The sequence below is a fragment of the Tricharina praecox genome (assembly GCF_024521635.1).
Source record: "Tricharina praecox strain CBS 144465 chromosome Unknown BZA05scaffold_10, whole genome shotgun sequence".
In the NCBI taxonomy this organism is placed as follows: Eukaryota; Fungi; Ascomycota; class Pezizomycetes; order Pezizales; family Pyronemataceae; genus Tricharina; species Tricharina praecox.
In genome coordinates this window covers 179,350-204,115 of record NW_026250412.1, presented here as the reverse complement: position 1 = coordinate 204,115, position 24,766 = coordinate 179,350, and the positions used below count along the sequence as shown (strand labels likewise).

The following is a 24,766-nucleotide window of genomic DNA, read 5'->3' as shown; positions in this document are numbered from 1 at the left end:
AACTACCAATACCCCCCATCGCGATATCTAGTTCCCTCCTCCCAGCAAGCTTCTGCTCCAATTCCCTCTTCAGGGGCTTCCACCACCTAAGTACACCCACTTCGCCAGCCAACCGCTGCTGCAACCGCCACTCGTCTTTCGAACGCATCTAGACAGATTACAGGATCTCCGTTTTTCTCGATAGTACCTCCTGCTACGAGTCGCAAGCTGCCGCACCACCTGGTCAACCCCCGACCACCCCGGCGCAACCTATCAATCCTCTTGAATACCCCATAGCAAGCAACATACACAAGCATCAAGCATACGTACGTACACCGCATCTCCCCCCAAGTGTCGCTCGCACAACCCCCTGCCTTAGGGTGTTTATCTCTCCGAAACTTGGTTTCCTGGGAAGACCCCGACGTCTGTCTTCTGGCTGGATATGCCCGTTATCTCCCCTCTCCTTCTTGATTCCGCAGAGCAAAGTAAAAAAAAAGAGACCGCAAGGATCGCAATCGGAACTGATGTCTGGAGTATATAGAGCGGAGAGTATCGCCCACCATGTCTTTGGGTACCAACAATCCGTTTCGTGCACGACTTGCGGGCGCACCTGGAGGACCTACTTCTCCGCAGTTACAACCCGCCGATCCCTTCTCTTATGCACCCCCGGGACGTGAACGACCAAAGTCTCGCAATCCATTTCTAGACGTCTTTGACGACGACGCTGGCGATTTCAACCTTGGAAACGACCAGTCACGACATACACCTCGCGCAAACTCTTTTGACGTCTCTGCTGGCAAAGGATCGCTACTTACGGGGAGTGCTAAAGAGCTATTTGTACGTCCCTCACCTGATGTATATACGTTGGTTTGCGTTGCGATTCTAATTATTCGACGCAGGAGAACCTCACTATTTCCGACATGAACCGACCAGCACCACCGAACGCTCCCAGATTCCGGCCTCCACCACCGGGTCACCATAAATCGAGCTCTGCCGCCCAGAATGAGGGTATATTGATCACGTTGGAAGGCTCCTCGCGACCACCGCCGCCCCCAGGTGGCAGGCGTCCACCTCCCCCTCCTGGCAGCCGAATGGCTCCTCCCCCTCACGATGCCGAGCGATCTCGTAACCCTAGCAGAAGACCTCGACGGAACTCTGACTCCTCGGTGATCGATGTCCATGAGATTGAAGCTCGGGACCGGCAGAGACGGGGAGATAGACGGCCAGCCGAGAAGGGCCCGTCGACACAGAGCAAATCGCGTGGTGGTGATAAGCCACGACGCGATGCCTCTTCGGACCGGCGGAAGAAGCCCGCTGGGTTGGACGTTATCGATAAACTAGATGTGACTGGAATCTATGGCTCTGGATTATTCCATCACGATGGCCCGTTCGATGCGTGCAATCCTCATCGCAACAAGAGCTCCCGCCGGTTGGCTCCCGTGCAAGCCTTCCCAGCCGATTCGGCCAACAACTCGATGAGCGGCTTTGGACCCCTCCCGTCGAAGGCCGATCACTCGCACATTTTTGGAAATGGAAACGGCGAGGCGTTCAACGATTACACATCTAACGCTCGCCGCCCTTCTACCACCCGCGCGATCTCGTTCGATCCCAAATCCGCCATCGAGACGCTTCACGGCGATGAGTCCCTCGGCTTGGGTACATCGACCTTCCTAGACGGTGCACCCGCCTCGAAGCTTGCCATTCAAAAGACGGTGGCGGAGGGCTTCGATGACCGTCCTCGTTCGTCGAGCGAGGGTGCATTCGGCAACGGCGGAGGTATTCAGCGCAAGAAGTCGTTAGTGCAGAAGTTCCGTTCCATGAAGCCGGGCGAGACACCTATCGGTGGACGGAGACGTGCACCGCCACCTCCCGGTAACAGACAGCGCTCGCCTTCGGAGGGACGTTCCCCGACGACGCCGAGCAGCGGCGGAGACAGCCCGTTCTTCAACGACTACGACGATGCCTACGACAAGAAGGGGGAGACCATCTCGGTCGTCGACAAGGGTGGACGTGAACGGGTTCCCAACTCGCCAAAGAAGCCCCATCTCAACCGTGTCGGCACCGACGAAGGCAACTCGAACGGACTGATGAAGAGAGTGAGGAGTCTGTCCAAGCCCAAGCGGAGGGATTAGGAGGGGGGGGGGGGGGGGGGGGGGGTTTGATATCACTCAAATGATGTAGGCGGTGGCAGCGGCGACGCGGGTGACACTTGATTGTGAATTTTCCATTTCGTCGTCTGTATGTTGCATGTGTGTTTTTTTCTTTTCCCTTGCTCTGTGTGTGTGTGTGCTCTGTGTCTGGCGTCTTTGAGTGTGTGACCTTATTCTGTCCATTCTTTGCAGTTTTTTGCTTCTTTTTTTTTCTTTGTAAAACTTGGGTGGGGTGGAGGGAGATCCACTCAACCAGAAGAAAGGAAAGGAACGGAATGATTTTGGGATAGTTTTTTGTATCGTGTGTCGTGTCTTTGTCCTTGTTCTTCTCTGTCTGTCGGCCCTACTTCATTCATCCATATTTTTGTGTTCCATGTTTAACTACTACAACGGGGGGAGGGGATTTGGGGGAAGGGGGGGGGGGGGGGTTAGTAACTTTGTGGGTACCTTTTGAAAGGGGGACGAGGGGGCTGGCTGGTTGGTGACTTGATTGATACCTTGTGTGTGAAAGTACTTAGCATGACTGACTCGGACTTCCCTGGATTGGATATCATCACAGTTTTGTACGCAAGAGTTTATTTTTTTATTTTTTTTATTACTATTATTATTATACCAATTACATCCTTCCGTTTTGATTTTGACGATGGATTACCGTGGTGGTGATGGGAGGGGGGGGGGTGGTGGTTGTGGTGGTGAGTTTGGCAATGGTTGGTGTGGTGGTGGTGGTGGTGGTGGTGTGGTGAGCGTGGCGGTGCGATGGTGTGGCGAAAACACTGGGGGTGGTCCGTGCGGTGGCAGTTGCTCGGCTGGAAGCTCTTCTAAGTTGTGCCTAGCTCGGCTAACCTCACGCCCAACGCCAACAGTCAACTTCCAAGGCTGTTGAGTCCTGAGTCTTTGCAGCCATAGCTCCCCACCACCGCACCGCACTGCACCGCACTGCACAGTCGATGTTCCAGCCTTACCTATCTGCACTGTGCACTCGGTCAAAATCAACACATTCTGCGGGCGTAATTGAGACCATTGACCACCGTAATGTACCGGTACAGCGACAGGTGCAGTCATAGACTTCCCCACTGTCCACTGCCCAGTCCCCTCGCCGCGCTTGGGCTGTGTGGTCGTCGGCAACGACGGTGACTGCGAAAAAGCCCTCAGTCAGTGCTCGCGAAGCAGCATTGCAAGTGGGTAGCTCAATTCCGAGATTCTACGCTACTCTACTCTCTACTCCACTCCACTTCATGATCCGCGTCCCTCGAAGGCGGAGGAGGGTATAGTTACAATGCAATCTGATTCTCACATCTTCTCATCTTCTTCACATCCTCTTCACATGCAATCCCCACCTCATTGCCCAGCCCAGCTGCAGTAGCTCAGATACCTACCGCAAATAGCATCACTATCATAGACATGCATACCCGGTTGCCCAGCTACCTAAGCCAGCTAAGCCAGCTAATCCAATCCAGCGCTTCCCCATACCCCACATTCAGCCCCTCCGCTTCCCTTGCCTTCTTCCCCAGCATCCCCCCAGCCCCAACCCCCCTCAGCCAGACAGAGAGATAGGCGAGATCTCCGGCGGGGCGACGACCGGACCGGCCATGTGTGCTGTGGGCGTGTGTGGGCATGTAGAGTACATACGAGGAAGAACCGAATGTAACCGCCATATCAGACTTATCAGTAGATCAGTGGACATCTCCCTTTCCCCGGGGACCGGGGAGGGCGGATGTCGACTGTAGATAAAGAGTACGGGCCTGTGCGACCCACCCACGTACACGTCCACCACCATTCGTCACGATACCTACCGATTGAACTGTACACATACATTGAACTGTACACACACATTGAACTGTACACATACATTGAACTGTACACGTGCATAGTCTACCTGTAGCAAACGAGTACCTACAGTACAGTGTCTACAGTATCTACAGCACAGTACCAACAACAGCAATGTCCTCCCCCGCCTCGCGCCTCGCCGCGCTCGCCAGCCATCTTTGGGCCCCTTCGTCGTCCTCGTCCACCAGCTCCACCAGCACCACCTCCTCCTCGTCGAAAACAGAACAGCCCCCCCCTCAGAAGCGCACCAACCGCCACGAGCTCTCACCGACATACCTGCTGCCACGAGCCGCAAGCATCGAGCCAGACGCGGAGGCAATCGTGCACACGACTGCCACGGGCAAGGTTCTGCGGCGGACGTACCGCGAGTTTGCGGACCGCGCACGGGGGCTGGGGTATTTTGTGCGGGGGCGGGGGTATAAGCGGGGTGAGTTCCCCGTACTTATGATAAAGATGGGGGCTGATGTGATATGTGATGGCAGTGGGGATTCTCTGCCCGAACACGCCGGCGCACCTGGAGAGTATTTTCGGGATTGCGGCTGGGGGCGCGTTACAGGTTGCGGTGAATTATAGGCTCAAGCCCGAGGATATACGGTACATCTTCGCGCATGCGGAGGTTGAGGCGATCATTGTCGACCGCGAGTTTGTACACCTGCTTGATGGGTTCGATGAGGGTGTGCGCAGGATTATCGATGATGATGTGGACGCCACGGAGGGAGAGCTGAGTGGTGGGGAGTTTGACGATGTTATTGCGGAGGGGCTGAGGCTGGATGTCGAGGGGGGCGCGAAGGGCTGGGAGGGGCTGCAGATGGAAGCGCAACACGAGGACGATATTATGGCGCTGGCGTATACCAGTGGGACCACGGCGAAACCGAAGGTGAGTGATGAGTCCCCGCTCTGGATATTTGTGTGCGGAGATTGACGAGGTGAAGGGAGTCGAATACACGCACCGGGGGATCTACCTAGCGGCGCTGGCGAACGTGATCGAGTCCTCGCTGTCACCGCGCGACGTAATGGCGACCTCGCGGGCGAAGTACCTCACGATCCTGCCACTATTCCACGCGGTGGGGTGGACCTTCCCCTGGGCGGTGGTATCCGCGCGAGCCACACACTACTGCCTGCGCAAGATCGACTACGGCGAGATGTGGCGCCTGCTGAAGGACGAGGGCGTAACACACTTCAACGCCGCTCCAACAGTGAACACCCTGTTGTGCGCACACTCTTCCGCAGTGAAGCTCGCGGCCCCCGTCCGCGTCACCGTCGCCGCCTCCCCGCCCACAGCAAAGCTGTTCGCGGACATGATCGCGCTGAACCTGATCCCGGTGCACGTATACGGTCTCACAGAGACGTACGGGCCGATCACGCGCGGGTACTTCCTCCCGTCATGGCACGCCCTCCCCGCCGGCGAGAAGTACACGCTCATGGCGCGGCAAGGGCACGGCTTCGCGACGTCCCGACTGTGCCGTGTGATCAAGCCTGGTATCTCGCCGCCCGTCGACGTCGCGCGCAACGGGCTCGAAGTCGGCGAGATCGTGTTCTCAGGTAACATCTGCGCACGCGGCTACCACAAGGACGCGGCGGCGACCACGAAGCTCTTCGCGGACGGCGTGCTGCACACCGAAGATCTGGCGGTGTGGCACGCCGACGGCGCGGTGCAGATCATGGACCGCGCTAAGGACATCATCATCTCTGGTGGTGAGAATGTTTCCTCTGTTGCATTGGAGGGATTGTTGGTGCGACATCCAGATGTCCTGGAAGTGGGTGTCGTCGCTGTCCCCGACTCCCATTTTGGGGAACGCCCGAAGGCGTTTGTTACCCTGGCCCCCGGGGCAACGACCAAAGGGGAGGAGATTGTACTCTGGGCGAAGAAGAGCCCTGGCATTGCGGGGTTCATGGTGCCGCGCGAGGTCGAGGTCGTAAAGGAGCTGCCGAAAACTAGTACGGGGAAGATTCAGAAGAATGTGCTCAGGGCGTGGGTTAAGGGTGGAGAGAGGGCGTTTTGAGGGTTGGGTGGGTGGATTGATTGATTGGGAGCTTTTGGTTTGATTTTTATGATGCGTTTATGAGTGTGTTCGTTTATTCAGCTGTGAGGTTATGAGGTTATGAGGTTATGAGGCTATTCAGTTGTGAGTTTGTGAGTTTGTTCAGTTATGAGGTTATTCAGTTCTGAGCATACGACAATGCCGTTATGAGCATGAGCATGTACTCTACTTCTTACTAGATGAGATACCTACCTTTTACTTATGTACCTTAGGTACCTAGAGCCGATGGGCGATGGGCGATGGGCGATGGAAGGAAGTTGGCTCACGACTCACGAGGCACAAGCTTCAATATGTAGTTTAACGGTGGAATCTGATAGAGCACTCGAGTCTCGGAGTCGTGTGGGTTTATGAGTTTGTTCGTGCATTCAGTTATTCGTTTGTTTGTTTGTTCAGTTTTTCAGTTATTGCATAGGCACGGGAATGCCGTTATGAGCATGTACTCTACTTTGTACTCTTAGATGAGATACCTTCTTTTTACCCACCTATGATACCTAGAACCGTCGAGACTCGGTACCTATGGCACAAGTGATGATGCGTGATGCAATCCAGCAGTGTGCAGTGTGCAGTACCTATTCAGTGTTCACCGGTGAGATACGATGGGCGGTGGAAGGAAGTTGGTTCACGAGCCACAGACTTCAAGTCTAACGGTGGATTCTGATAGAGCACTCGGAGTCGTGGCCTGCCTGGCAGTATATCCTCAACATCTCGATACACTGAGGAATATCCCTCTTTCACGATTCATCTACCCAAGCACCTGAGTATCCAACTAAGTCATCAACCAAGCAACCAAGTCATCAACCAAGTAACCAGGTAACATGTACAACACAATCCACATTCTCAACATTGCCACTTAGATTACTCTAGAACTGTATTGTACAAGTGACTACATACATCATCCTACTCTCCAACCACATCTCCAACCACGTTTTGATCCCCACTCCACAGCCATATCCCACGATCAGATCCATCTACGAAAAGGGTAAGAGGCTTAAATGAAATATCAGGAATCGAAAAGCCCCACAAGCACAAGCACAAGCAACAACTGCCCCAAAAAACTCCAAAAGAAAAAAGAAAAAGAAACAAAAGAAGCAAAAGAAAGAGAAAAGTGAGTCGGAACGGGCGTGTCGGCGCATGCATGCTTGCCGGGTATCTCACTATAAAAGAAAAAGAAAAAGAAAAGAAAAGAAAAGGAACAAGAGAGAGAGAGAGAAAAGGAAAAGAGGAAAAAAGGAAAGGATGAATTACTCTCCATAGCTCACTTCGACGGCATCCTCCAACTGACCAGATCGTCCCTCAGCTCATCCACCTCCCGCGGGCTGGACTTTACCGACTTTACCGACTTTACCGACTTGGCCCCACCCCCGCTGGTGCCCCCGCTGGTGTGTACCGTCAACTTGCTCCTCCCCGTCATCACACTAACCGCGTACCCTCCTCTCTTCTTGCCATCCCTAATCGGCTCGACCGTCAACAGCGATGGCGCTGCAGGCGTCGCCTTCTCCACTCCCAGACCCCCAGTGGTGATCGGCGTATTGGTTCCCACGCTGAGCTGGCTTATCGAGTCGCTGTCGCTGCCTTCGAACATTCGCACGGACTTGGGTTTTCCTCCGCCGCCACCGTTGCCGGTCCAGCCGTCGCCGCCGGCAAAGATGTCTTCGATGCATTCGTCGGCGTTGAGTTCGCCTGGGATCAACTGCCAGCTTGCCGTCAGGTTGCGCCGGTACATGTCCTGATTTGCGCCGGCATCGCGATTCTTGATGTTGGGAACTGTCATTTCTAGTAGGATATTCCCGTCAGTCAAATCGCTCGGCTATATCGGCAGGATGGGAGGAGCATACTCCGCGAGTCGTCATTTTCCCTCTGCTCGCCGATGATCCCCGCAATCCCCGAGAACACCTGGGCGCCCTTCAACGGCGGCGTCGAGAAGTTCGGGTCACCCCCGACCTGATGCATCTCGATGCCGATCTTGACCGTCGAGTTGATCTTGCTGTCCTGCATCAGGTACCTCCTCGTCTTGCCCTCGAGTCCCGCGTACTCGGCCAGGTTCAGCCGTACCACACCCAGCAGTATGCGCTCTCTCCCGCCCGAGTACTCCTGGTGCACCTCGAGGACGATGTGGCTCTCCTGCAGCATGCTACCCTTGCCGATATTGAAGCGCAGGCCTTGGATTGAGTGCTCGTACCCCCATACCACCTTGTGCTCCTTGATGGGTTCGTGGCTGGTGCGTGAGCGGCAGTCGGCGCGCGTCGAACCTTCGACGTGCCATTTGATATACGCGTGACCGGAGACCAATGGGACGTTGTTCAGATCATGGATCTGTATGCCAAGGGTGGAAAACGTCAGAACTCGCGATCGATTGTGCCGCGCGTAACAAAGAAAAAACAAAAAAACAAGGAGGTAAGACGACGGACCTGTAATTTCAAATCGAATTTTGCCTGTACGGAACAATTGTCGTGTCAGTACGGTGGTCGCCTTGAGAAAGTACGTATGCGCAATATACGGGGGTGGGGGAGGGGTTTGTTGGCCGGGATATCTATCCACACGGGACGGACGGGACGAGCTTACTCGGCGGCTTTTGGGAACTATCAGATTGTCAAACCCCAGTTCTCTGATCAGCAAGTGGCGTCGCAAGCTCTCCGAGTTGAACGAGAGAGAAGAAGTGGAGGAGGCAATGGAGGACGAGGAGGAGGACGAAGATAAGCTCCGCTTCGGGGAGGAGGGCAAGATGGGCGGGGAGAACAGGAAAGCTGGGTAGTCCGGCGCGGGAGACGGCGGCGGACGGAGCACAACCGAACTCTGTCTCGTTTCGGAGGAGGAGGAGGAGGAGGAAGAGGAGCAGGATGGCCGCATACCAAAAGTGTTCATAGCTGCGAAGGAAGCAACGGAGCTCGACTTGTTTCTGGTGTTCTTGCGGCGGCGGTGGTAGTGGGTTCGCAGGGACGAAGAGGGAGAAGTGAAAGACGGAGACGAAGTGGCAGCACGACAGCAGTTTGGGTCATGGCATAAGTTAAAGGCTTAAGTCAAGTGCTTAATGGAGATAAGTAATTAGGATGTACGGATGCGTTTCTCTGTACGATGATGTACTCTGCAGCGTTCTTCCGGAAGCGACGGGGGAGGGGTGTGGGGGGTGGGCGAGTGGTGGGAGTGGGTGGGAGGGAGGTGGGAGGTGGGAGGAGGGAGTTGGAGAGGTGGAGTGGGAGGGTGATGGATTATTGTTTGGGTTCAGTTGGGAGGGGGGGTGGAGGATCTGAAGCAGGGGTAACTGACACCGTTGAGCTACATACAGCACTGAGACTTTTTTATTTTTTATTTTTTATTTTTTATTTTTATTTTTTATTTTTTATTTTTTATTTTTTTATTTCCATGTAGAGAATTGTGTCTTTTTGCTTACAGCTGGGCAGGCACGAAGCGGGCGTGCGTGCGACGTGCGTTGTGCGTCTTGCGTGCGTGCGGACGGTGTAAGGGGGACGAGTGAAGAGGGAGCGGAGACGAGCGGATGGGAGCGGGCGGAGCGGGGGGGGGACGAGCGGGTTGGCTGGAGAGGAACTGTGCTGTAGGGCAGAACTACGGGGTGAGTGGGTGCTTATGTAAGTGGTGTGGAAATCAGTGCGAACTGGCGAAGGCGGCGAAGGCAGCGAAGCGAGGGGCTTGGTTGGCTGGCTGCGGGCTTGGAGGGGGAGGGGAAGATGACCGGAATCGGGCAGCGCGATATGAGTGGACGGTGGAGTGCAGCTGGAGACTGGGGGCTGGCGGAGGTGTCGGGTTCCAGTGGGCCTCGAGAAGCGGACAGGGGCAGCAAGCAAGTGCGGTAGTCTGGAGAATACCAGCAAAGGGAAAGTGCGGCATGTGGGTAGGTGCTTGTTCCGATGATGTGCATGGCCGACGTGAAGCGGAGCAATCCATCAGCAAGAGGTGATCGCGATGTGTGTGGGGCGAGAACAATCTACTGACTGCCGATTTTCGGAGGTGAGGGACCATCGGATCCGACCAGTCCGAGGGAGGAGGGGGGAGGGGGGAGGGAGGAGGGAGGAGGGAGGAGGGAGGAGGGAGCGACGTGAATGAACGCGATGCAGACAAACGTCATCGACTGACTGGCTGCTCATCTCCATCCGTCACGGACTCGTCCCGCCGACATCTCGACGTTGGCCGTGTCCGCTGCGTCGGAAATCGGAAGCGACGGGCTCCCCCAAGTCCGGAGAAGCATCAAGCGTTGAGACGTTTCTTGCCTTGTTTCTGTGTGTCGGGAATCTCTCCGGTGAGTTGAAGTGTCGATGAAGATACATAGAGTGCAATCATGTAAATGTACCCAACTGCCAGGCGGCTGAATGCTCCCTGCCCACTGCAGTGCTACTCTACATTACCAACTAGCGACTCCCCACCCTCGTCGAGCAGCGCCACCACCACCACCACCACCACCTCCACTGTCACCATCACTGAGACCGGAGGTCGATCGCGTCACTCCTCCCACCCTCCCTCCTCACGCGCGTCAACAAACACCCCCCCTCAACAAACAGCCAAACAACCATGGACCAGCAGGAGCAGCAGCAACCGATCCCCCACGGGCGCACCCGACTCGAAGTCGAGCTCGAGGTAACTTCCATCCATCCTTCCCTCCCAACACACGCTTGCTCGTCGAGCATCTGACAGCCCACCCTGCTGACCGCATGCCCCATTTTACCACCGCCACACAGTTCGTCCAATGCCTCTCGAACCCCTTCTACCTCAGCTACCTAGCGCACACCAAAGTCCTCGACGACCCGCGGTTCATCCGCTACCTCGAGTACCTCGAGTACTTCCGCAAGCCCGATTATGCACGTCTGCTTACGTGAGTTGTGTCCCCGTCCCCGCTGCTGCCCACGCTGACAGTACACTACCAACGACAGATACCCAGTCTACTCCCTCGCGGCGCTCACCCTCCTGCGCCAACCGCAGTTCCGCAACGATATTGCGAATCCCGCACTCGCGCAGGAGATGATGCAGGATATGGTCGCGAGCTTCTTGCCGTCGCCCGCTGCTGCCGTGGCCGCAACAGCGCCTGCGGCAGAACCGGTAACAGTACTGGTGCCCGCCGTTAAGGAGAATGGGGGGGTGGGGGTGAATGTGAATGTGAATGTGAATGTGAATGTGAATGGGGCTTCTACTTCTGCTTGATACTTGATTTCTGGCTGGCTGGGTTGTAAGGCGTTGGGAGTGATTGGGAGTGATTTGGTTTTGTATAGGGAGCATAGGTGTAGGTTAGGTATATTATAGCATAGTGTCTGGTCGGGCGTTTGAACTTCAAGCTGGGTGTTTTGGACGGTTACATGTAGGTATCATAGGTACTCTAGGTATCATTGGTACTTAGTCATGTAGTCATGAAGTGGCTGTGGCGGTGAAACCCTCTGTCCGGTGACTTCATTTCGTGTGAAATTGTGCTCATTAATGAAACTGGGGGCGACGGGGGCGGGGAGGGGGGGGAGGCTGCGCGGGCCGTGAGTGTGGCACTGGCACTGACACGGATCACGACTCATGCAGCCACTCGGCCAATCCAGTTCCAGTTCCATCCCCGTCTCGTCCACCACCACAACCACCTGACAACACAGATTACCCTACCATCACCAACATCCCCACCGCCCGACCGAGCCATCACAGCCAACCACCTAGTTAACTACTCTGCATAGGTAGTTAATGGCCACGAATCCCTCACCACCACTTCCCTCATCACCATCCCCACCACCACCCCCAACACCGACAATATGCCCAGCATCCCCCCCTCCATGCCCACGCCCAAATCCGTGCACCTCGCAGCCATCGCGCGCATCGAGCGCGAAGAACAGCTCTTCCGCGAAGAGATCGAAAAGAAGCTGTCGGAGCGGCAGGTGCTGCAGACGATCCTCGACCGCGACTCGCTGCCAAAGAAGGAGAACGGGACTGGGGCTGGGGCTGGGGCTGCGAAGCGGTGATGCGGGGTTGGGGTGTGTGGATTAGGTGGCAGGGGTCAGTGGTGGCAGTGAGAAGTCGTCGCCGCCCGTTCGGATCCAGGCGCCTAATGCCGTGCGAACGTCGCGCTTTACTACCGCCCGCTCGGGTGATGCGGATTTTAGCTGAGCGTAGCTCCCGCTCCCGCCGTTCACCAACACACCCGCCGCCCCCGCCCCCAGCAGCACACCCACCTCAACAACCGCCCTCCAAATCCTCGCTTTACACAGCATACTCCCCGCCTTCTCCCTCTCCCTGTCCCCCACCACATCCCCGCCGAAAGCCTTCCTCCCCTGCAACACGCCACCAATCAGCACCTCCTCGCCCCTGCCCGCGACCTTCACAGCGACCAGATTACACGCGTTTGGCCCTGCGCCCGCCCTCCTCGAGAACGCAAACTCCCTTGTCGTCGTCGCCACCTCAAACGGCGCGAACTTATACCCGCCGCCCCATTCCCGCCCCAGCAGCGGCGCCATCCTTCCCGTCTCCGCCGCGCCGAACGCGCGCGCGCAGCCAGAGGTGGAGTACGCCGCCAACGGGAGCACGAGGGTGTCGATGTACGCACGCGCGGGGGAGAGGAGGAGGGATGCTGGTGTGAGAAGGAGGGAGATGCAGCAGCGCAGGGACAGCTTGTCGCTGCAGGATTTGGAATGGGTTGGTGGACTGTCGGCCCGCCCGGGCTTCGTGCGCACGGCGCCGAGGGAGGAGAAGTAGCCGCGGCCGCGGAGGTGCGGGGGGACAGCGGTGGAGGTGAGAGTGCTGGAGATGGTGGTGGGGGTGCTGGGAGTGGGGACGGCGGGAACGGTGGGAACCCAAGGCGTTGGGTCCGCTGCCGAGGCGATCAGGAGCTCCATTGAGCAGTCGCCGCCTGGGGGGTGTTAATGTATGGGAGGTAAGGGGACGGGAGGGGACGCACACGGCGCCTCGGAAGAATAGAAATGGATCTTGATGCTGGGGCGGATCTCGAATGGCTGTGGCTGTGCTGGTGATATCGATGTCGAGCGTTGCACGTATGCGGAAACGTAGGATTCCGAGTCCTTCGAGTGGGACAGTTTACGGCATTCTTCGATTAAGAAGCTGGGGTTGTGTTAGTGACGTGCGCTCGTCGTGCAGAGGGGGGAGGGGAGAGGGGAGAATACCAGTTAAACCCCCGGATCGCGATGACTATATTGTACACCCCACCCATTACCATCAGCCATCACCGCCACCGTCACCATCAGCGGGAAACAGCAGTGGGCACAGGCGGGAACCATACCCTCAGCATGGCAATCATGCAGCACCCACCCCTTCGCCAGCGGGACCTTATTCTCGGGGAGCACCTTCATTCCGGTCCTGTCGCGTTACGTTACCACCCGTTACCAGTTACCACCCACCATCCCCCATCTCGCACCCCCATCCCCCCATCCCCCCATCAGGGCGGCATCATAGCGAGTGAGTAGGTGGGTGAGCGGGTGAGGGGGTGAGCGACAAACCCGAGCGCAGCACAAAACATCTCTCCACATTCTACGGTGCACAAGTACATCAGTCCCTACTTTGTACAATACTCCAGTCCCTAATTTACTCCAGTCTCGAGCGGGAGGAAGAGGAGGAACAAGAAGGAGAGTACTACCGTCCTCAAGCACCACCCCCGAAAGCGGAACCCACTCGCGCTCGCGCGGCTGGTACTTCCGCGGCAGCGCGGTGAATGCGCGGATCACGGTCGTGGCGACTAAGTCTGCGAGCGCTTCGGTGGCTGAGGCCGAGGGAGTGGTTGTGGTGGTGGTGGTCATTCTGTCGAGGCGGTGTGGCGTGTGGCGTGACTGGAGTACAAAGGACGGTGTGTGAAGTAAGAGTCGAGGTTACGTCAGGGTACTTACTCAGTACTTGCATACACTAGTTACATAGCGGGGTGATCCGGACCCCGCCACCACCACCACCATCCCACCACCATCCCACCCCACCTCATCACTCACATCACATCATCTTCATCACCCTCGACCTCCAACCCACGACAGTCCAACCCACGCCAACCACCAACCCCAACCATGGCGGGCAAAAAAGCCGCACCAGAGAACACCAAGAAGGTAGCGGGCAACGCGAAGAAGGCCGCAGCAGCGGAGGCCAAGGCCGCATCCGACAATGCGAAGAAGGCGGTAGTCGAGGCTGAGGAGTGGAGCAAGGGCGCGAAGAGTAACGATAAGAAGTAACCCCTCCTCTCCCTTCCCCGCGCTGAGATGGGTAGATGTGAGGGCAGAGGGCTGATGAGCGGGATAGGGAGGCCGCGGAAGCCAAAAAGCGGGAGTTAGCTGCAAAGAAAGCCGAGAAAGACAAGCTTTTGGCGGAGGAGGAGGCCGCTGCGCCATCCAAGCCGAAGGGTGGGAAAGTAGCGGTGAAGCGGGGCGGGATCGATGGTGCGCTGGACGCGATCAACGCGACGGGAATCGACGACGCCCTGGACGCGCTTGCGATCACTACGAGCGACGGGAAGACGGTGACTGTTGACCGGCATCCCGAGCGGCGGTTTAAGGCGGCGTATGCCGCGTACAAAGAGCGGAGACTGCCTGAGGTCAAGGAGGAACATAAGGGCCTCAGACTTAACCAGATGGTCGAGCTTATCAAGAAGGAGTTTGATAAACACCCTGATAACCCCTTCAATCAGACGGGTATCGTCGCCCATAATGCCACTAGGGAGGAGATTGATGCGAAGAGGAGGGATGAGAGGGATAAGATCGAGAAGAGGCTGGCGGCGGGGAAATAAAAGGGCAGGCTGGTTTCGTGTGTTCTTTGCTTTTCGTTTGGCTGGTCGCTTGCTTTGAACTCTCTTTCTTGATGGACTGTATGGCTGTATGGGGGCTGGAGGCGCAAAAGCACACGGGCTCTCTACTGCTACTACTACTACTACTACTACTACTACTACTACTGTTTGCATACTACGCTGATCACCTCTGATAAACTACGGGTTGAATAAATCTTTTTCACTTATCAAAGTCCATCTCTAGCCGTGTCACCGTGTGAGTTCCTGTGACGCCGAACACTCGGTCATCTCGGAGAGTCGAAGCGACTAATCCCTGTGTAATGCCGGCAGTGCTTACTCTACGTCCTAGCTAACTGCAGTAGCTCCAACAGTACCTACATACAAAACACATCTCTAATCCTCACTCCTCCCCCCATCACCATCACCACACTCGGTAAATACAAACAGACATACAAATAAGATGTGGGACTACGACTACGTTTCGCTCACCGACGAGCAGAAGCTCCTGCGGCGCGCACAGCTGGACTGGGCCGGCTACTACGTGATCCTCTCGCAGCTGCTCGTTGGCGTGCTCGTGGGCTTATACCGCAACACTAGCGGCGGGAGTGGCGGCGGGAGGTTGCGCAGGCTGATGTGGAAATTGTACGATCCCATCTCGCTGCGCTATCCGAAGCTTAGGTGCTGGCGGGACTGGCTGGTTGTCGCCGCGTGGACCGGCTGGTGTATGTCACTCGTTGTGGTTAATACCGGGAATGGTTTGTATCAATCATTTCATTTCATGATGGATAACTGATATATGGCAGACTACTTCCACCTAACCAAATCCCTCGGCACCGTGGCGGCAGCGAACCTGCCACTGCACTTCCTGCTGGCGATGAAGCGCTCGCCGCTGCGCTGGCTGTTCGGGCTGTCGTACGAGGGCCAGGCAAACTTCTTGCACCGCTGGCTGGGGCGGATCATCAACCTCCTGCTGTACACGCATGCGGCGCTGTACCTCGACTTTTTCTGGCGGGCGGGGAAGATGAACACAAGGTTTCTGGAGGGAGACGTGCTCTGCGGCGTCGGCGCGGTGGGCGTGCTGTTCGCGATCGGCCTCTCGGCGAACCACACCATCCGCCACCGCTGGTACCGTACATTCTACCTCCTGCACATAACGCTAGCACCCCTTCTCTTCCCCCTGCTATACCTACACGTCTCCCACCTGCGCCCCTACCTCCTCTGCAGCATCTTCCTCTTCACCGTGGACCAAGCCCTAAAATACCACTTACGCATCCAGGCGCTCGCCAGCATAACCACCCCCTCCCCCGGCCTCCTGCTAATAACCGGCACGCTCCCCTCCGCCCCGCCCACCCCTCCACCCCCGGGATCGCACTGCCAGCTCCTCCACGCACAAAGCAGCTTTTGGGGGGCGAATCCATTCACCATCCTCCCCAGTAGTAGTAACAGCAGCGGCGGCGGCGGAAAGCAGATCCGCCTCATAGCCCGTGTCCGCGGCGGGACGACGAGGCGCCTCGCCGCACTCGCCCTCCGCACCACTGCCAATGGAAGGCCTGTGCAGGTGACGATTGATATGCCATTCGGCCCGACCACGCCGAGGCTGGACAGCTTCGACGACGTGGATAACGTGTTGTTCATCGCGGGCGGCGTGGGCGCTACGTTTGCTGTGGGGTGGGTGGTGCGGCTGCTGCAGCTCTCCACCACCAGCAACAGGGAGGGCGAGTGGGGGAGAGGGAAGGTGCGGTTCATATGGGCCGTCAAATCACCCGCCGAAGCGGCGTGGGCGCTGGAGTACCCCGGGGTCGCGGGGTGCGTGGAGTTGTTTATCACCAATCCCACTGGCACCGCCGCCACAAGTGATGTCCATGGGGACGAGGAGGGCGTGGAGATGACGGAAGGCCTGCTCTCCTCCACTGCGGCAACGGCGGGGGATGGTGCGGGGGATGGTACGGGTGATGGTACGGCGGACGGCGCCCTCGACGCGCTGGTACGGCTGGGGCTGGATAGGCACCGGATTGAGCGCGGAAGACCGAACTTGGCGAAGATGGTTGGTGAGACGGTTTTGCGCGCTGGCGAGGGGGGCGGGGGGAGCGGGGGGAACGGGGGGAGTACCGCGGTAATGGTGTGTGCGCCTGCTGCTATGGCGGCGGTGGTAAAGAGGGCGGTTGCGAGACAGGGCATGCACGGGAGAGATGTGTCGATTCATGTTGAGGAGTTTGGGCATTGATTCGTGGTTTGGGCTTTGGGGAGGGGGTAGGTAAATAGTGATATCCCATGGAGTAATTAGTGGTTTGATGTACATTAGGTATTGTGTGGTAGTCAATGGATAGCAAGTGTGTGCGCGCGTGTGTATATTTATATTCGAGAAAAACGTCTATACCCAAACTCATGATATCATCCAATCATAACTCACAACTCGATGTACCATCATATCGCGCCCCTACCCCGCAAACCCAACACTCCCCCTCCCCTTATCCGTAACCCTGGCATACTCGAGCAGCAGTCTAAACATCCAGACCTCCAAATCCTGCCTCCTTAGGGTCCTGCGGGCCCAGCTTCTACTCTCCCTTGCAATCCTGCTAGCAAACACCTCGCCCTCAGGCTCATACCTAAAAAAGCGCATGATCTCTGCGACCTCGTCGAGCTGGAGACTCAGCGGCACGTAATGTACCCACGGATGCAGCCACTCATCGTGCGACTCGCGGAACACCGCGAGCTTGAACACCACGGAGCGGGACTTGAGGAATGCGTGGTAGCGTCCCGAGAACGCGTTGCCGTCCATGTCTAGTAGGTATTTCCACGCCCAGGCCGAGTGCTGCGCGGCGACGGGCGCGAGATGGAAGAACCGGGATTGTATGGAACAGTCGGACGGCGTGCACTGGCCGATGTGGCTGAAGTATACGTTGAATAAGGACCGTAGGCTTTCGCGCGGAACGCGGGTTGTGTGCCAGGTTGTACTGTTGGTGGGGGTGAGGGTGCTGTTGGGGGTGGGGGTGCGCTCCAGGATCAAAGCCGTGTCAGAGGCGTCGATGACGGAGACGACGCGCTGGCGGTGGTGCCGCTTCCAGCCGCCGTTGCGCGAGAACCCGCCGGTCGTGGAGCCGCGCCAGTACAGCTTTTGGACCTTGCGGTCCCAGGGCAGGTCGCGGTGCTCGTCGTACGGCACCTTGTGCGCCCAGTACCACGGCGAGGGGTAGACGATGTCGCCGTAGGACGAGACCTTGCTCTGCGAGAACACCGGGTACAGCGACTTGACCACGTTGAAGGTGTTGGGGCGGTCGAAGAAGCCGTGGCGGTGCTCGAGGCTCGGCGACAGGCAGATGTCGGATGACGACGTGGCGTTGACGATGAAGCCCAGCAGCTGGCCCGATGGATGGTCCTCTTTCGTGTGGTGTGGCTGGCGCACGGGGGAGTCCGGCGGACAGGAGAGCGTCGAGTGAGCGAAGATGGAGGAGTGCGCGAAGCCGGTGAACGACGTCTTGTGGTACACGGGGGGCATGGATTTCTCCTCCCTGCTCAGCGGCGTGAACGAATTCCTGCTCTTTCCCTTCCTGAGATCCAGCTTCGCAATCTCCTTCTCTGCATCGGCGAGATGCTTCTGCAGGGCATCGAACGGCACCATGACCCTCGGCTCGTCATGAATATTAAACGGCAAGTCCATATCCGGCAGCCACCTAGCAAAGCCGCTTAGCATATCCCTCGTCGCCTTTTTCTGCCAATCCTGTCCCTGCCCTCCAACCTCTACCTTTCCACCACGTATATACGCGTGGAGCAGCCGATTATTCTTCATGAGCAGATCATCCCGATACCCCATCGCGGCGCGCGCACGCCTCCGGATCTCGTCGGGCGGCAGCCCCCAAAACGGCTTGAGCGAGTGGTATATGCTGTCGTACTCATCGACCAACACCACGTTGCGCGCCCGCGCAAACGCCCACCACGCGTCGAAGTGCGGCGGCGGCAACATCCCGTACCGCCGCTTGTACTCCACTACCGCCTCCGCGAGCGTGCGGCTCTGCCGCCCCCGCATGCTGTAGTACCGCTCCTCGGCCGCCGCGATCAGCAAAGGGATCGGATGCCCGCTCGTCGACGTGACCTTTTCCGGCCTTGCGCCGGGCCCACCCCCGTCCCCCTCTCCGAACAGCACCACCGCCAGCCCGACCACGCAACACACCAGCACGGCCGTGTGCGCCCTACCCACGTGTCCGCCCGCCACGACCAGCATCGCCACGAGCGCGAGAGCACTCGCCGCGGCCGCCGCAGCCTCCCACGCAGTCCACAGCGCGAACACGAGCGCCGCAACGAGGTGCACGCCCGCCACGCCCATGCCAGCAGTGCGAACAACAAGCACGGGCACGATCCCGCAGCGCAGCGCGTCGACCGCGGCGACAGTCGCAACCCTGGCCGCCACTGCCCCAAGACCGCCCGCATTCAGCACTGCCAGCGACCGCCATCCGCTGCCCCGCCACAAGGTAACATCGCCCAGTAGGTCTTCGACCACCACGCTGGCGAGTAATAGCGCGGGGATCAGGTACGCTGCCGCGTCTTGTAGTAGCCGGAAGTGCTCACCCAGCTCAATCACTTCCCGCTCGAGTACCCATAACACCCCCGCTGTCCCCGCCGCTCGTAGCACCACCGCGACTAAATCCTCAGTCCCGAGCGCACACACCCCCGCCACCCCTACAACCCCCGCAGCGGCAGTGAGTTTCCAGCCGGCCCTCCCCCATGCGGCGGCAAGGAGAACGGGGACCAGTGCTGCTGCTGCGCCCGCTCCCCCAGCTCCCCCGGCAGAACGTCCCGTTTCCGCGGCAAAGGCGCAAGTGGCGAGGAGGGCGGGCTGCCATTTGCGTTTCCACTTCCATCCCCAGCTCCAGTTCCAGCTGCTCCAGCTGCTGCTCTCCCAGCTCTCCTCCATCAGCCCTGCAGCGGCGTCGGTGTCGGCGGCGCTCGTGCTCGTCGTACTCCCCGTAGCAACGTAGATAGCAGTATAAACAACCCCCCAAGCCACCGCGGCAGTAAGATACGTAAACAGCGGAAACGCGTGCGCCTCCGAGACGAGTGTCAGCACGAGTAGCCAGCTGGCGGATTGTGCTGTTGAGGGGGGGTGCAGGTTCATGGCCGGTTCGCGTTTACGATGGGTTGGTGGCAGGGGAGGTGGAGGTGGTGGTGGGTCGTGAGGGTCGTGAGGGTCGTGAAGGTCGTTGTGTGTCGTCGTGAGGGTCGGCGTGAGGCATCGAGATGGTATATGGGTTGGGTTGGGTTGGGTTGGGATGGGTTGGGTTGGATGCGCCAAAGACGCCGACGCGGTGATCGTGCAGTGCACACCCAGGCCCGACGCGCTGGTCGATCGAAGCGTGGCGGCCACGCTAACAACTGGCAGGTGGGACCTGGGTGCACGGCGGGGGGTTACACAGTACACAGCTTCGCCGTGGGGTTTACACAGGTACTGGGTATGTAGATAAGCTGGATTCAGTACTCTACAGGATAGTCCTCAGTCCTCAGTCCCCCCCACCCCGTCTAAGTTGATCTCAAACCGATCTCATTATCAAAACCAACTAATTGGTACTCCCAGCTCCCTAGAGTACTCTAACTAGAGCGCTCAATCACCTATCACACACTCCCCCTCCCTCCCCTCAGCCCTCCCTCCCCTCCCTCCCCTCCCTCCCACAGTATTCATAGGTATCCCACACTATCCAGATTCCATAGGTATTCCCACATCACATCAATCAATACATCCCGATCCCGTCCCGTCAGGTCCAGTCCATTTTCGTCAACCAGTCAATCACAGTCCACAATCAAAATGCAAATCACATTCAAAGCCACGAAACAAAAAATTACCCCATCCCCTTCGCCGCCCATACGCCCGCAAAATGAAAGAAGCAAAAAAATCAAACCAAACAATCAATGAAGAATCGAAAAGTGAAATGGCACAAAGATTACAGTAAAAAACGCCCATCCCCACCGTATACGCCCATCCCCACCGTATATGCCCATCCTCTTCCCCGTAAACAAGCATCCCAAAGAATGAAGAAGAAAATGGAGATTACTGGACAAACATCATGAACCCGCTCGCCTCACCCCAGGACGCACCCTCCTTGACCGAGCACACCGACGACTCCATGCCGCCCGTATCCCACACAACCTCCTGCAGGATCTCGGAGCCACACACATCCTTCATGCCGAAGGGATCCCAGTCCTCGTAGTTGCTCATCGTTGGTGGCTTCTCGTCGCCGGTGGTGTCCTCGGGTGTGTACGCGGGCGTGAATAGCGAGCTGTCGAGTTTGCTCAGAGGCGAAATGTCCTCGATCCCCTCGAAACACTGGTGCAGTGCCATCGGAGAGCCGGCCGTGTCCCAAAACGTCGTAGGCGGGGTCGGAACCTGCTCGCCGTCTGGTGCGACGGGCTTGGAGCCCGACGCCGTGCGAACGGGGAGCGACACCTTGGACTGCGATGGCGACTTAGCCTTGGGTGTCATCGCGTTCCTAAGCGGGGTCGAGCCGGGAGGGAGCGGTGAGGAGCCAGCCTTGATCTGTGGGGTGGATGATGCACTGGGCCGCGGGGTAAGACCACCGGGAGCGGGAGAAGCCTTCATCGTTCCGTCTCGGTTCAGATGGAGTGCACCGGCAACCGAGGAGAGCGTGTATTCCAGAGGATTCTCGATCTTGAACTTGGCTCTCTCCCCTTCCAGGCGCCGTCTCTCGGCATCGCGCTCGTGCATCTTGTGGTGCTCCGCCAACTCGTTGCCGAGGGTGAACGCACCGGTACATCCCGGTCTGTCACACTTGAATTTCTTCTCGGCGGGCGGGGGCGGACGGGCCTTGGGCTGGGGCGAAGCTGTGACTTGCGGGGTGGCGGGCTTGGGAGAGCGGATTTTTGACGGCGACGCATTTTCCGGCTGATCGTTCGACTTTCGCTTGCGGTTGTTGGGAAGTCTCAGATCATCGACGGTGAGGGACGGCTTGATGACGATAGGCGGGCTACCATCCGGCGACATCCGGCCAGCCTTCTGGGCCAGCCGATGCTGCTCCGCAAGCTGCTCCGCATGCCGTTGCAGATTGTTGGCATTGAGGGCGGTCTGTTGCTGGGACGGAGCCGTGGCAGCAGCGGCAGCAGCCTCGGGTGGCACAGGTGCTCCGGGTGCTCCAGGCGCACGCGGGGCCGTCCGCTGAGTGAGTTGATGGATGGCGGCCGTGAACGCCTTAGCCTTCTCGGGATCGATCTGGTTCATCTTCGACATCTCCGCCTTGACCATGTTGAAATACTTCAATAGAAACCTGTAGCAATGATGATACTCCTGCAGTCCTATCGTGAGATTCTCCTTGACCTCCCCGCTAGGAAGAACATATTGAGACGCCAACAGGTTTTTCTAAACTGGCCGTCAGTCCTGCCCCATATCCGTAGACATAACACAAGCAAGGAACGGGATATCTTACCGCGCGCATTAGTTCCCTAGCATTCGTAGCATCGCCTCCAAGGAGCAGACACATGGGCAGTAGGTGATCAGTCCGCTTAATGAGCATCTTAGTCGCGTTAAGAATAAGATTATTCCTCAGCTCCTCCTTCTCCTGTGGTGGCATCTCGACGACCGGCCGCACGGGAGGGTTCTTCTGCTCCTCCTTCGACATGTATATCAACTGCTCAAAGACAATCTGCGACTGCTGAGTGAGGTCGACCGGTGGCCTCTGAGATGCCTGTGCGGGCGCATTCTGCGGTGGTGGTGGCGGTGGCTGCTGAACGGTCGGCTCCTGTTTGGGCTTCACAGCGGATGCATTCGACTGGGTGAAGTGTGCAAGGTTGTGCGGAACCTGGGTGGGCCTTGCGACCTCGGCTTGCGACGGTGGACGCTGCACCATTTTCGGCTCCTCCGGCTCAACCTTGACCTTCTTTGACAGGGTGGGAGAAGCGGTCTGCCTCTTCTGTAGTGGCTGCGCGGGTGCAGCGACGGGCGGCTTCGGCACTTGCATCGGAGCGGTCTCGGCGGGACTAACTGGCGCGGACGGAGGACGCGAGGCGGCAGCAGCGGCAAGGGCCTGCTGTTGCTGCATCTGTTGGGTTCGCAGATGTCGGAATCTCATGTACTGGATCGCGATCTGGAGGATCTGTTGCTGTTGGGGATTCAAGCCGCCGGCTGCATTCTGCTTGTGCATCTGCTGGATCTGCAGGTCGGTCATGTTGGCAACCTGCTGGGCCAACTGTGGAGGCAGGCTCGCCAGTGGAGATTTTATCGGTAGAGCCCCAGGACCGACGCCCGGACCTGGAGGACCACCGGGCTGCGCACCGGCCGCAAGTCCCCTCAGTCGCAATGCCTGCAACGCCTGCATCTTCTGCTGATACGCCCATCTAAGCTGCTTCGCGTTGATGGTTTCCAATAGTTCGGGCATGTTCTGCTGAGCCCATTGCTTCAACTCACCCCACTTCTTGAACTGTGGCGGGATTTGGCGTGAGACCGGACCCAGAATCGCGGGATCGACTTCTTTGGAATCGAGCACCATAATCTGCTCGGGTTTCAGCGTCATCGGTTGTTGCATTGGGACCCCTGGCCGTTGTGCGGCTGGATTCGCGGGTTGGGATAAACCCATCTGGCCCCCCTGTACTGCTGCGGCAGGTCCAGGCATCATATTTTGCACCTGAGCTTGAGCTTGCGCTTGTGCCTGAGCTTGTGCCTGGGCGTGAGCTTGAGCTTGAGCTTGAGCTTGAGCTTGAGCTTGAGCTTGAGCCTGGGCTTGTTGAGCTTGAGCTTGAGCCTGTGCCTGTGCCTGGGCTTGTGTCTGTGCCTGTGCCTGGGCTTGTTGCTGTGCCATCGCTTGCTGCTGCTGCCTCTGTTGAGCTTGGTGACGCTCAAACTTATCTAAAAAATTCCTCAGCTGCTCTGGGGGGAGACTTCTTATCTTCTCAACCACATGCGGAGGGAAATTTCGCAGCGTCTCGGGGGTCAGGCCGACAGGTTGCCGCTGCGCTGCCGGTTGCTGTGCTGTGGCGCCGCCCGGTTGTGTTGTCGGTGGTGGGAACGCGGCACCGGCGGGTTGGGGAGTGGGCATCGGCCGGTTGAGAGCCGCGAGCGGAGGCTGAGGCGGCGAGCCGTTCGGCGGGAACTTGCTCGCGTGCGCACGAGCTTGCGCCATCCGCTCGTTCCGCAACATAGTATGACGCCGTTGCTGTTCCAACTGGACCTGCTGCGCAGGGGTGAACGCAGTAGTCGGGGCCTGATTCGACACGGGAACCACCTCCACGCCACCGTTGGCCAGGGACCGCGCCGCCGCCTGTTGGTTTTCGTATTGCTGGGCGGTCCGCATCAAATCGTTCGCCATCGGTTGAGGTGCTCTGTTCACTGGGACCGAGGCCGGGGAAGGTGACGGACCACCGAGTCGTTGTGTCACGTTCTGGGGCGTCTGCTGTGGCGTGGGTCCCTGTCCTTGCATCCGCCTTATCTGAGCAGCCTGTGCCTGGGCTTGTGCGTGAGCCTGCGCCTGTTGGGCCTGGGCCTGAGCGGCTGCCTGTTGCTGCGCTTGCTGCTGTTGCTGTTGCTGCGCTTGCTGCGCTTGCTGTGCCTGAGCCTGAGCCTGTGCCTGTGCCTGAGCCTGAGCCTGTGCTTGTGCTTGTGCCTGGGCTTGTGCCTGGGCCTGTAACTGCCGTCTCAACAGAGCCAACGCTTGTTGACGGATGACAACCTGTGCGGGGGTTACATTCATTTGCGCTGCGAGTTGCCGTACTTCAGGCGTAGGGTTCTGGTTATAACTCTCGATCTGGGGACGGGTCATCTTGCCGGCGATCGCCTTCATAGCCTGTTGGATGTATTGTTGCTGTTGCTGAACCGTAAATGTGTGCACCTGTTGCTGCTGAGGCTGAGGCTGTTGCTGCTGCTGCTGTTGCTGCTGTTGTAGTTGCTGCTGCTGTTGCTGCTGTTGCTGGGCTTGCTGTTGCTGCTGCTGCTGCTGCTGCTGTTGTTGCGCATTCTGCGGACGATTCATGAACTGCTGCTGCTGGCTCTGCATCACGATCGCCTGTTGCTGTTGCTGTAGCTGCTGTTGCTGGTGTTGTTGCAACTGCTGCTGCTGCTGCTGCTGCTGCTGCAATTGCTGTTGATG

At 58.1% G+C, this 24,766-nt stretch overlaps 9 protein-coding genes across 9 annotated transcripts; 5 read left to right on the top strand and 4 right to left on the bottom strand.

Moving 5' to 3' along the window:
- The first annotated feature begins 253 nt into the window (after positions 1 to 253).
- On the top strand, positions 254 to 2,115 carry BZA05DRAFT_372458 (Pal1 cell morphology protein-domain-containing protein). Its single transcript, XM_051481707.1, has 2 exons — positions 254 to 816; positions 879 to 2,115. The coding sequence occupies exons 1-2, from the start codon at positions 541 to 543 to the stop codon at positions 2,109 to 2,111; spliced, it is 1,509 nt and encodes a 502-aa protein (XP_051339936.1). The 5' UTR covers positions 254 to 540; the 3' UTR covers positions 2,112 to 2,115.
- A 1,955-nt stretch (positions 2,116 to 4,070) lies between these two features.
- BZA05DRAFT_336737 (uncharacterized protein) lies at positions 4,071 to 5,959 on the top strand (the record flags this gene model as incomplete). The annotated part of the gene is made up of 3 exons (XM_051480822.1): positions 4,071 to 4,383; positions 4,439 to 4,833; positions 4,889 to 5,959. 3 exons carry the CDS (start codon positions 4,071 to 4,073, stop codon positions 5,957 to 5,959), a joined length of 1,779 nt encoding a protein of 592 aa, XP_051339935.1.
- An 868-nt stretch (positions 5,960 to 6,827) lies between these two features.
- BZA05DRAFT_395703 (N-terminal C2 in EEIG1 and EHBP1 proteins-domain-containing protein) lies at positions 6,828 to 9,243 on the bottom strand. Its single transcript, XM_051483467.1, has 4 exons — positions 8,561 to 9,243; positions 8,407 to 8,430; positions 7,834 to 8,311; positions 6,828 to 7,771 (listed from the first exon to the last, which is right to left on the bottom strand). The coding sequence occupies exons 1-4, from the start codon at positions 8,858 to 8,860 to the stop codon at positions 7,254 to 7,256; spliced, it is 1,320 nt and encodes a 439-aa protein (XP_051339934.1). The 5' UTR covers positions 8,861 to 9,243; the 3' UTR covers positions 6,828 to 7,253.
- A 1,301-nt stretch (positions 9,244 to 10,544) lies between these two features.
- Positions 10,545 to 11,187, top strand: BZA05DRAFT_395701 (mediator of RNA polymerase II transcription subunit 31). The gene is made up of 2 exons (XM_051483466.1): positions 10,545 to 10,820; positions 10,879 to 11,187. The coding sequence occupies exons 1-2, from the start codon at positions 10,660 to 10,662 to the stop codon at positions 11,144 to 11,146; spliced, it is 429 nt and encodes a 142-aa protein (XP_051339933.1). The 5' UTR covers positions 10,545 to 10,659; the 3' UTR covers positions 11,147 to 11,187.
- Positions 11,188 to 11,564: 377 nt separating this feature from the next.
- BZA05DRAFT_395690 (adenosine deaminase/editase) lies at positions 11,565 to 13,771 on the bottom strand. Its single transcript, XM_051483465.1, has 6 exons — positions 13,563 to 13,771; positions 13,426 to 13,456; positions 13,209 to 13,285; positions 13,093 to 13,117; positions 12,870 to 13,030; positions 11,565 to 12,821 (listed from the first exon to the last, which is right to left on the bottom strand). The coding sequence occupies exons 1-6, from the start codon at positions 13,720 to 13,722 to the stop codon at positions 11,959 to 11,961; spliced, it is 1,317 nt and encodes a 438-aa protein (XP_051339932.1). The 5' UTR covers positions 13,723 to 13,771; the 3' UTR covers positions 11,565 to 11,958.
- On the top strand, positions 13,772 to 14,853 carry BZA05DRAFT_395687 (uncharacterized protein). The gene is made up of 2 exons (XM_051483464.1): positions 13,772 to 14,135; positions 14,207 to 14,853. Exons 1-2 carry the CDS (start codon positions 13,978 to 13,980, stop codon positions 14,688 to 14,690), a joined length of 642 nt encoding a protein of 213 aa, XP_051339931.1. The 5' UTR covers positions 13,772 to 13,977; the 3' UTR covers positions 14,691 to 14,853.
- A 29-nt stretch (positions 14,854 to 14,882) lies between these two features.
- On the top strand, positions 14,883 to 17,056 carry BZA05DRAFT_25852 (ferric reductase like transmembrane component-domain-containing protein). Its single transcript, XM_051480099.1, has 3 exons — positions 14,883 to 14,943; positions 15,018 to 15,442; positions 15,491 to 17,056. Exons 2-3 carry the CDS (start codon positions 15,148 to 15,150, stop codon positions 16,909 to 16,911), a joined length of 1,716 nt encoding a protein of 571 aa, XP_051339930.1. The 5' UTR covers positions 14,883 to 14,943; positions 15,018 to 15,147; the 3' UTR covers positions 16,912 to 17,056.
- BZA05DRAFT_395685 (uncharacterized protein) lies at positions 16,785 to 18,870 on the bottom strand. The gene has a single exon (XM_051483463.1). It carries the CDS (start codon positions 18,709 to 18,711, stop codon positions 17,125 to 17,127), a length of 1,587 nt encoding a protein of 528 aa, XP_051339929.1. The 5' UTR covers positions 18,712 to 18,870; the 3' UTR covers positions 16,785 to 17,124.
- Positions 18,871 to 20,338: 1,468 nt separating this feature from the next.
- Positions 20,339 to 23,398, bottom strand: BZA05DRAFT_473414 (uncharacterized protein). The gene is made up of 2 exons (XM_051488067.1): positions 22,115 to 23,398; positions 20,339 to 22,047 (listed from the first exon to the last, which is right to left on the bottom strand). Exons 1-2 carry the CDS (start codon positions 23,297 to 23,299, stop codon positions 20,725 to 20,727), a joined length of 2,508 nt encoding a protein of 835 aa, XP_051339928.1. The 5' UTR covers positions 23,300 to 23,398; the 3' UTR covers positions 20,339 to 20,724.
- Positions 23,399 to 24,766: the final 1,368 nt, after the last annotated feature.